The sequence below is a fragment of the Sinocyclocheilus grahami genome, unplaced genomic scaffold (genome assembly GCF_001515645.1).
Source record: "Sinocyclocheilus grahami isolate Dianchi unplaced genomic scaffold, SAMN03320097.WGS_v1.1 scaffold1139.1, whole genome shotgun sequence".
In the NCBI taxonomy this organism is placed as follows: Eukaryota; Metazoa; Chordata; class Actinopteri; order Cypriniformes; family Cyprinidae; genus Sinocyclocheilus; species Sinocyclocheilus grahami.
Genome location: NW_015506318.1, coordinates 237,716 through 249,030, shown reverse-complemented (window position 1 = coordinate 249,030; position 11,315 = coordinate 237,716). Strand labels below are relative to the sequence as shown.

At 36.8% G+C, this 11,315-nt stretch overlaps 1 protein-coding gene across 1 annotated transcript in view; it reads right to left on the bottom strand.

The window, feature by feature from the left end:
- The window catches only part of rab4b (RAB4B, member RAS oncogene family), a 33,470-nt gene that overhangs the window by 5,002 nt on the left and 17,153 nt on the right, over positions 1-11,315 (bottom strand). Inside the window, exons 3-6 of the mRNA XM_016252915.1 lie at positions 7,548-7,662; positions 7,395-7,457; positions 3,956-4,110; positions 3,389-3,484 (exon numbers count right to left, since the gene is read on the bottom strand). Coding sequence (XP_016108401.1) covers positions 3,389-3,484; positions 3,956-4,110; positions 7,395-7,457; positions 7,548-7,662 — 429 coding nt within the window. The remainder of the gene's footprint in view (positions 1-3,388; positions 3,485-3,955; positions 4,111-7,394; positions 7,458-7,547; positions 7,663-11,315) is intronic.

The window sequence follows — 11,315 nt, the reverse complement described above, 5'->3', positions numbered from 1 at the left end:
CATAGCCAATACAGCATCATCTTTTCTAGATTTTGACCAAATGTAAGCTACTAAACAAAATAAAAAAAATCTGTTAACGCTTTAACCCCTTAACTGTCACCCCCCCCATTTTTTAAAAATAGGCACGAATGTGCACTATTCAAACTTAAATTGTTGTCATTTACGAACACTTTGGAATACAGACCTAAGGTTGGTCTCTTTTTAAATAAGAAAATCAGCAGATTATTGCAAAAGTATTAAGAATTAAAGAATTATTTTAATAATAAAAAAAAAAAAGTATGAAAGTTATAGAAGTTTAAATTTACTGTAAAGAAAATGCACAAATTTTATTTTACATATAGTAAATATTTTACATAACAGGTTTTACTCTACAATTGGTATAAAAATAAAGCCTTATGTTTAAATAAGTTAGGTTTCAAATTTGAAGTTGGTATGAAAAAAAAATTAGGTTCCTGTGAGATTTTATTTAGGGCGTTATACCACAAACTCCATTGAATTTTGTATGCCTTTTTCTGTCACAAAAGTCTAGATTTCTTTGCAAATATTACCTCTATCTCAAAATAACCACCAAATATGGAATCCTGAGACTCAGACCTTTCCAATGATATATTTTTGTCAAGATTATAAAAAGGTTTGATTCTAAAAGAGCGTAATGCATTTTGTAATATGACACCGCCCACTAAGGGGGAGGAGACCACCAAAGATTTTAAAGTACCATTTCCATGGTAATGCAATGTCCGATTTCAAAATGGTTTTCAAAGGATGAATCTTGGGCTTCTAAGCTTTTAAATGATATATAATTTTTGATGATTACTAAAAGATTTGATAGAACAAAAGGACAACAAAAAAAGAGCGCCAAGCGTCTTTCCTCTCAAATTGCGAAACATAAGTCGAGTAAGCTCATGTCGCATTTTTTACATTCAGAAATAATATAGCCTAGGCTAAAATGCGAGTAAAGAAAAATGTTTACAAACATTATAAACAGCATATACATATCTATGATAAACACAGTTATTAGTTTCCTTCTCTCCACAACAAATCCTCTAAAGTTAGGCTGTGTTTAAAAACATAAATCCAAAAACAAATTAATTTAAGGTGAAACTAATGCCTACCTCTCTCATTCGGCATGAATCCAAATGTTTCCATATTCACGACGTATCTGGATACTAAAATATTATTAATTATAGGCTTTGTCCTTCACTCGCATTGATGCAAACCTCATCCTTCGCATCGGCTATTAGTAAACAATGCAACAGATTGTACAACGGAGCAGTGTAACTTTTTATATGTTTCTTTAACTGTATTTTATTTTGATAATGAACAGGCTGCAATGTCACAAAATATGTTGTGTCTATATGTGCGCGAGGCGCCAGCGCGATATGGCCATACCAACGCTGGTTGGTCATACAGACAGAAGCAAGACATCATTCAAAACTGTCAAGCTTTTGCAAAATAATGAAAACTAGCTACTTTCTGCCATCTCGGTTTCCTTTCCGCGAACTTTGGATCGCATCACAATAAACCAAAACTCAGCACATTTTTTTTCTTTTGTTTTGTTAATCTGTCAATTATGTAAGTGAAATAGATTTTGTGTATAGGCCAATGTAGGATATTCCTTTTATGCCTAGTTTTTTTCTGTTTTCTCCATTGAATCCATCTTACACTATCCTCAAATAAACTCTAATGCAGGGGCATTGCCATTGCGACCTATGATGAGTTCACAGCTGAGCGCGGGCATTTCACTCACTGGTTGGATGCATCAGCGTCACATTTGCATAGGCTGTACTACTTGAATTAGTGATTGGTTGACAGCAAATTTCAAATATTAAATGGAACGATAAAATATCGTCGTTAATGGCCATTTCAAATTTTCGATTCTGTTCGGAACTATAAAATATGATTTTGTTTCCGTTTCTGTTCCTGTCAAAATTTAGTTCGTTTCCTGAACCGGTTCAGAGCCCTGGTGACAACAGATATTTATATGCATTTATGCAAGATCTCAGTGATTTACAAACTATTAGAATTCCATCTTACTTTTTGGCTATAAAAATATCACCATCTGCACCAAATTGTATATTTTTTCTCAGTTTGGACAGTAAAACTTTAGTATAGGGACCAATTCTATATAGAATTGGGAACAGCTGTATGTGTTACTAAGCGTGAAAGTTCCGAAACTGAAGCTGTAGAACTAATAGAACGTGATGACACAGAAGAACTCATCCACAATATCCACCGCCCCCTGCCATCAGCTCCCGCGTCTCTCACACACACACAACTAGATAACTAAATAACAACTTTCAGACCATTTTAGCAGCTTTTTTCCGCTCTAGAATATTCATACTGACAAACCTAGCGACTTTTTTGGATAAACCTTAGCTATGGTTCAGTTGGAAGATTTCGCCAGTGCTGTCCCACGAACGTGAGGTCTGACTTTCCCGGAGAAGTGCCACCTCTCTCTGCGTCTGTTCTGTGCAGTGAGCGGCAGAGAAGCAGCGCATTCATTTGGCCGCACCGCAGCCGACTCGTCAATAAATGAGTACAAAACAGCGTTTCCTAGCACCTGTCACTTTACTGATTGTTTGGAATTATAAATAGGAGCGTAGTTCGTCTGTTAATATCACATGCACTTTTTTGTTTGTTGTTTTTTTTTTAGCTTGTTACTCAGACGCAGGCAGTGCGTTGCATGAGACAAAAAAGTCATATAGCCAAAACAACCGCATAGCCGCTCTTTAGTGTAGATGCATGTTGATTTTATCAGATGATGCCGCGATTATAAATGAGAGTGAATCCTGGTTAACATGTATTAAAAGGGGTCGTGTTTAGTCACTATATAGTGTTATTTTTTGACAATATTCACTCATCATGACTGTAAAATAGGGTATTCTAAGTCAATATACTGCAGTATTTCCTCTCTCAATCAGTAGAAAATATGGTTAACACACGGTCATGAATGAAAAAAAAAAATACCGTCATGTACCGTGAAACCGGTATAATTTTGAAAAATACTGTGATATAAATTTTTGGTCATACCGCCCAGCACTAACATATTGGTTGTTTTTTAGTACTTCTAAAGCACATATTCTGCATCCCTAATCCTACCCAATACATAAACTTAACTTAACTACTGTACCTTACTAACTATTAATAAGCAGCGAATTAGAAATTTACTGAGGCAAAAGTCATAGTTAATGGTTTGTTAATAGCGAGAAATGGAGCTTAAAATAAATTGTGACCGTTTGGGCCTCTGAATAAAAATTTGTTGTCTTTTTCCTTTTCAAATATGGGCTCTAAATTCTCCTATATCATACTTTATGAGCCATAAAAGCCTGATGTATAAAGAAATAGTAAACTAATACCAAAACGTCTCGGCAGTGCAGTGTTCACTTACCCGTCTCAATCTTATTGAGGATGGTACGAGCACATTTGAGAAAGGCTTCCTCTACGTTCTCCCCGGTTAAAGCACTCGTCTCCAAAAACATCAGCTCTGAGGGAGGACAGAGTCAGCCTAACACATTAAAATCAATCATCTGCTCACCCTGCAAATGCTTTTGTGTTTAAAAGGTCCATATGGACACCTGTTATCAGCCATGCTAAGCATCAGTTACATCAGGGTGCTTTAGTGTGAATAGCATCATCCGCAAGAACCAACTTATGGTCTTTAGCCGTGTCTACAGCACTCCTGTGACCAATACAGAAGAACTCGTAAATGAGCCACTCATAAAAATCCTGCTGTTCTAACAACAGAGAAAGAGAAGTGCACTCTGTGCAGCGGCACACATCTGTTTGGCCAATTATGAATTATGAATACAAGCAGTTCTCTCTAGATATATGACAAACAGGTGCCAGAAGCAAGAGAAATTGATGTTGTGTCACACTGTTAGGCAAAAACAAGCAAAGAAAAGAGTCATTTTGGACTATAGCTACAAATGTGTTATGCCTAAAGAGCAGCTCTAACCGTTCTCCTGGGCAAAACGAGACGCCTCTAGGAAGGTGACCTCACGGTCCGCATCCAGATCCTTCTTATTCCCGCACAGGATGATGACGATGTTGGGGCTGGCCAGTGTCCGTGCGTCCGTCAGCCAGTTAGTCAGAGCATTGTAGGTCTCCCGACTAGAAAACAAAGAAGAACACAAAGACAAATGTGACCCTGGACCACAAAACCAGTCATAAGGGTCAATTTTTCAAAATTGAGATGTATACACCATCTGAAAGCTGAATAAATAAGCTTTCCATTGATAGGACAATATTTATATACAACTATTTCAAAATCTGGAATCTGAGGGTGCAAAAAAATCAAACTAGAGAAAATCAGTATGGACTTCTACAGCCCTAAATGTCAGCGGAGATCAGGACAACTAGATGAGCCCCAGAGAGAGATTCCCAGTAAAGACCTCGTCTCCTAGACGGCCACCGGGACAAGCCCACAGGAACCAGTTGAGTCCTCTGCACAATGTGACATTGCTGCAGCTTGGAATTGAACTGCTGGTTTTGTCTGGCCAGAGGAGAACTGGCCCCCCGACTGAGTCTGGTTTCTCCCAAGGTTTTTTCTCCATTCTGTCACAGATGGAGTTTTGGTTCCTTGCCGCTGTCACCTCTGGCTTGCTTAGTTGGGGACACTTCATTTCCAGCGATATCGTTGACTTGATTGCACAGATGCTATTTAAACTGAACTGAGCTGGATGATGACATCACTGAATTCAATGATGAACTGCCTTTAACTGAAAATTGAGTGTTTACTATTGTCACTTTGCATTATTGACACACTATTTTCCTAATTAATGCTGTACAGTTGCTTTGACACAATCTGTATTGTTAAAAGCGCTATACATTTACAAACTATCTTCATGGAACATGATCTTTACTTAATATCCCAATGATTTTTGGCAGATGACATCACTGAATTCAATGATGAACTGCCTTTAACTGAAAATTGAGTGTTTACTATTGTCACTTTGCATTATTGACACACTATTTTCCTAATTAATGCTGTACAGTTGCTTTGACACAATCTGTATTGTTAAAAGCGCTATACATTTACAAACTATCTTCATGGAACATGATCTTTACTTAATATCCTAATGATTTTTGGCATAAAAGAAAAATCAATAATTTTGACCCATACAATGTATTTTTGACTATTGCTACAAATATACCCCCAGCAACTTAAGACTGGTTTTGTGGTCCAGGGTCAAAAATTTATTTAAATTTGACTTTTTTTCCATAATACACAGTTTCAAAGCAGCTTTACAGAAAATCATGATGTTATATTTATAATATCTTCATGTCTTATCGTAGCCGGGCAATAATATAGTTCACATTTTGCAACAATACATTCAAGCAGCTGAGATTTGCAACACAGTATATATTACCCTATGCGATTTACTGTGTGTATGCGGATAAAGTTGGATATACATGCATATACAACGTAAAATAATGCTTTACGTGAGTATAAGACATGCTTTTTGATAGATACAATTTAATTTAACGATTTAAACAGAGTCTAGAAAAATGAAAACCGAAAAAAAAAAAAAAACATGCTGTACAGTTGCTTTGACACAATCTGTATTGTTAAAAGCGCTATACATTTACAAACTATCTTCATGGAACATGATCTTTACTTAATATCCCAATGATTTTTGGCATAAAAGAAAAATCAATAATTTTGACCCATACAATGTATTTTTGACTATTGCTACAAATATACCCCCAGCAACTTAAGACTGGTTTTGTGGTCCAGGGTCAAAAATTTATTTAAATTTGACTTTTTTTCCATAATACACAGTTTCAAAGCAGCTTTACAGAAAATCATGATGTTATATTTATAATATCTTCATGTCTTATCGTAGCCGGGCAATAATATATTTCACATTTTGCAACAATACATTCAAGCAGCTGAGATTTGCAACACAGTATATATTACCCTATGCGATTTACTGAGTGTATGCGGATAAAGTTGGACATACATGCATATACAACATAAAATAATGCTTTACGTGAGTATAAGACATGCTTTTTGATAGATACAATTTAATTTATCGATTTAAAGAGTCTAGAAAAATGAAAACCGAAAAAAAAAAAAAAACAGAATCCAGAAAAACTGAAACAGAATAAAATAAAATTTTGAAAAAAAAAAAATAAAACAAATTTCATAGGGCCCTAACAATGCCTAAATAGCTATTGATAAACCTTAACCAGTAGCCTGAGGAGTCTAAGTGACATCAGCCGAAAAGGAAAATGCTTTCAGAGGTTTGAAAGTTACATTTTAATAACAATTATGAACACAAATATTTAAAAACCTACACAGATAAATTGTGCAGAGTAAAGCCATGTTCACACCAAGAACGATAACTATAAAGATAACGATATTAGCGTCCACACCAGCGGACGATATCGTCTGTTTATTCTAAGCGCACACGCGTCTGCCGCTTTAAATTCTCGAGCTCATTATAGCAGGATGGATTCTGATTGGGTGTCAAATGTTTGTATCGTTCATCAGTTGGAAAAAAATTGTTCTGAAAGTGATTCCAACGATATCGTTTCTCTGTGCCTTTATCGTTATAGTTGTGGTGTGGACTGGTGAGGATTCTTTAATATTGAGAACGATATTTAGAACTATATCTTTATTGTTATCGTGCTTGGTGTGAACGGGCCTTAGTACCAGAAGTCAACCTCTTTTTTATTACATGTTGACTTTGAGAGAACTGCCAAGCGTGTTACTAATTTTTGGAGTCAATATTTACCCCGATTTCCACCATTTATAATCAGTTCCAGAGAAACCGCTTTTGTGAGTCAATAACAGCGAACACTTAACATACTTCACTGTTAATACCGCTTTTCAAAAGTGAGTGCTTTGAGAAACAGTGAGACAATACATGACTCATAATGCCGTCCTTCACATTTCCTCACTGTACGTTCGTCATGCTTTCAAGGAATCTTTTTTGTTTGAGTCAATAGTCTCCAGAGCAACCATTAGCCTGTGGCCACAGCAACAGACCAAAGGGAGCGTGGTAAATGTGTTTGAGTGTAAAGCAGTGAAAACGGTCTGCAGCGACGAGAGTTCAGTGCTGACGGATGACCCTCATCAAACACACACAATCCATCACTCCGTTCATGTTTCTCGCTCACTGTGCTCACATCCCGTCTAATGGACCGAGAGTTGCCGCTCGCCAGAAGATGACATTTTATTACAGCGCTGTCAGTCTTTATTACTCCACTGTCTTTGTCTCTATTACCAGGACAGCTGCATGGCAACCTGGAGCTCATTCAATTCAATGCCGCAGTCATTCTCTCCATGTGCCTCTGATTTAGTTCATTTCCTGCAGCTAAAAGATTCATTTTTTCATTTCACAACAAAATGTATCTTTGCGGTCGGGTGATCCCACAAGCTGCCTTACCTTGTGATGTCATACACGAGAAGAGCCCCTGCTGCTCCACGGTAGTAACTGCGGGTCACCGACCTGTAAGACACAAGCGGAGAATGACCTCAACCAATCAGAGTCAGCACAGAGCAGTGAGGATGTGCTAATGAGCCAATCACAGGCAAGTACCTAAAGCGCTCCTGCCCAGCTGTGTCCCAGATCTGCAATTTGACCGTTTTGCCGCCAACGTTAACAACCCTGGAGCCAAACTCAACGCCAATGGTGTGGTTGGAGTCCTGTTTGACTGTGACAGAAGATGACAGGTTAGAAGCTGAGCTGACAAACTGCTTAAAGAGATTGTTTCATTGATGTTTGATGCCAGCAGTGTTGTTTTTGTATTATCTGAACTATTAAAGTTTATTACAATTTTTATTTTTCATTTTAGTTAAAGGGATAATTCACCCAAAAATGAAAATTCTCTCATTAATTACTCACCCTCATGTCGTTCCAAATCCGTAAGACCTTCGTTCATCTTCGGAACACAAATTAAGATATTTTTAATGGAATCTGAGAGCTCTCAGACCCTCCAAGGATATTAAAATGATATTACCACGATCAAAGAAAACAACAACAACATAATTTATTCAGCAATTCTTCTCCCAGAGTTACCATCTTCCGCCATTCTGGAGAGTACCCCATAACGTAATCAGCGTTGTTTACGTTCTGCATGCGCATGCTGTCTACTGAACGTAAACAACGCTGATTACGTTCTGGGGTACTCTCCAAAAATGGCGGAAGATGGTAACTCGAGGAGAAGAATTGCTAAATAAATTAGGTTATTATTGTTTTCTTTGCGCACAAAAAGTATTCTCGTAGCTTCATAAAATTACGATTGATGTCACATGGACTATTTTACTGATGTCCTTGCTATGTTTCTGTGCGTTGATCGAGGGTCAGACATCTCTCAGATTCCATCAAAAATATCTTAATTTGTGTACCGAAGATGAATGAAGGTTTTACGGGATTGGGATGACATGAGGGTGAGCAATTAATGACAGAATTTTCATTTTTGGGTGAACTAACCCTTTAAATGTGTAGTCATTTAGTAATGTGCTTTTGTCATTTTTATTAGTTTTGTTCTTTTCAAATATTATTGTTTAGGTTTAATATATTTGTATTTCAGTTTTAATTTTAGATCAGTTTTACACTGAAACAATTGGTAACATCTATATTCATTTAAATTAAAAAACATTATTTAGCATCACTGAATCAACCTAAATACAACAAAACTAATTTTATGAGTTAAATCAGATAATAATTGTTCTTTAAGGTAACAATTTCAAGAGAACACTTTTTACAATTTAGTTTTGAAATATTCTGAGTTAGTAATGTTAGTGCTTTAACTTAAACTTATTTCAGTTAGTTGCCCAAGTTTTAATATTTTATTTCAGCTTTATTTCAATTAACACATTTTTTTAAAAATATTTTTAGTTAATGATAATAATCCTGGATGCCAGACTACATCATTTATTTCTTCGTGACAATCTTCTCTCAGAAAAATGCACTGGTGTCGCATGGGAAATATGATACAAGACTTTACTGCTTTTACTGATGGGTTGCAGATTTGCTGTGAGGGCAAATACATTTTACTTGGCTCCTTCAATAATATCCTCTTTGAAAAGTCTGTTCCATTGTGACTTGTTCACAAAACAAGCCTGTTCTCTTAAGATTAGATAGAAATGATGGCCTAAAAAATTGTGCTGTTTTCACATCACATTTACTACCACTTTCAAATTACTCTGAAAACTGAATATTGTGAAAAAAAATATTTGTGTGCACTGGTGACTCAATCAAAGCTCATGAACAGTTGTATATTACAATCAAATTAAAAATATGAATTCCCAAAATGCATTTGCCCTGCACAACAGTTACATTTCACGCTGCGATTTCATGCTTTCAGTCAATGAGGGAGCGTCAAAAAATTGTGTGCAACTGACTACATTTCAGAGACTGAACATCGTGTTTGTATATTTAAGCTTACAAGGTGAACCAGGCCAACAACATGAGCATGCACAATTGAATGTCCAAAATCAACTGAAACTAATAAATAATAAAAGGAGTTCTCAAAAGTCCAGTGTGTTTTGTCACTTATAGAACTTTTACTTCAAAATACCACATAAAATTCGAATTGTTTTATCATATGACCCATGTAGACTTCCTTAAGTCTACATGTTTTCAACACTTAAATGGCAGGGTCATTCAAAATCATTTTCTCTGTAAATTGAGATTGGCATTGGATTTTCTAAGCTCACTGACAACATGATTTCCATTCATTGCTTAATATACCTTTATTCATGTTTCAAAAGCATGTAAAGCCACTCTGGCTTCACAAAAAATTTACATTCAAGGCCCCCCTCTTTCTCTCTGCTGAGTGCTCTGAGAATTAAAGGTCATGTTTTAATTCACGTCTTTGTGAGAGTGCGACATTAATATGGGCTTACACTTGTTTTCTATGAACTGGTGAAGGAGGCATGATTTCCCAGTCCCAGCGCTGCCAATCACCAGGAACTTAAACAGGAAATCTGAAACCAAGAGGGAGAGAAAAAGGAAACAGAATCAATATCGCTGTTGCATTGCACAGAGAACATGTTTAAAGGCTGTTTGGATGTCGTTCAGAGCGCTGGGCCATCCTGATCTGAACTACAGATCTCCAATCTTATGTCAGTCAAATTGAAGAGTATTCTTTGAACAATTAAATCCATCGTGAAATGCAATGTTCCTCCAAGAAGGGTTGCCAAGTAACTGACTAAACATGCATTAAACTGAAGATGGCTCATATCAATGCTATTATGTGGAAAGCCTGATTCTGCCAAAGATGATTTCAGCAGAAAGATTTTTCTTTCTGATGCTGAAAGATGTTCACCAAAGCTGCATTTATTTGATCAAAACTACAGTAACATAATAAAAAAATAATAATAAAAAATGTGTAAGATTATTAGTATTTAAAGTGCCCCTATTATGGATTTTTGAAAATTACCTTTCATGCAGTGTGTAACACAGCTCTAAGTGAATGAAAACATCCTGCAAAGTTTTAAATCTAAAAGTGCACCGTGTATAGTTATTGTCTCTCAAAAGAAAGAGTCGACTCTGAATCATTGAAACGAGTCGTTTTTAAAACGAATCCCAAGCCGTTTCATGTTGACCTCAACATGAAACATTAGCATATTGCCCGCCCACTTGTCGGTCTTTTCCCGTTGGTCTGAATGAAAATGCTAATTCATTCTTTGCCACTAGGTGCCGCTTCTGGAGCAGTAAAAATAGCGGTTTCCCCGATAACGCTGTACACAAAGCAGCACTGCGCTCACAAACACTGCTTTATCAGGCATTACAATCATGATGAAATGAAAATTAGACCAATCACCGTCGATTAGCGTCACGCAAGGAGGAGTTTGGAAAAATTAATCGTTGAGCAAATCGTTTGGGAGTCGTTGAGCAAGTAAGGTAAAAATAAATGCATATTAAGGCCAAGACACACCAAGCCGACGGTCGACCGTCGGGCAACGTCGGGCCGACGGTGAGCGATGGTCGGGCTAGTTTGTTTGGTGTGTTCCACTCATCGTCGGCTCATGTTGAATGGGTGTCGGGGCTGTCGGCGAGAGTGAGAACTCTGATTGGATGTTCAGTTTAAGTTTAGAGTCAGTGCCTGAGAATTAAAGCGAAAGTGACGAAAACAAGCACGTAAATGAAGGCGGTACAGACAGAAGGCTGTTTAAATGTTATGTGATCTTTCCCAATCATTCTAATAAGCGAATGTTTTCATAACACGAACCGCTTAAAATGATTAAAGTTATCAACATTACTGATATTCAAAATGGTAAGCAAGCACTGCTTCGTTTACGTTTCGTATATCTGCATTTATCTCCTATATCTTTGTTTCGGTTTCTCCTTTTGAAGGAC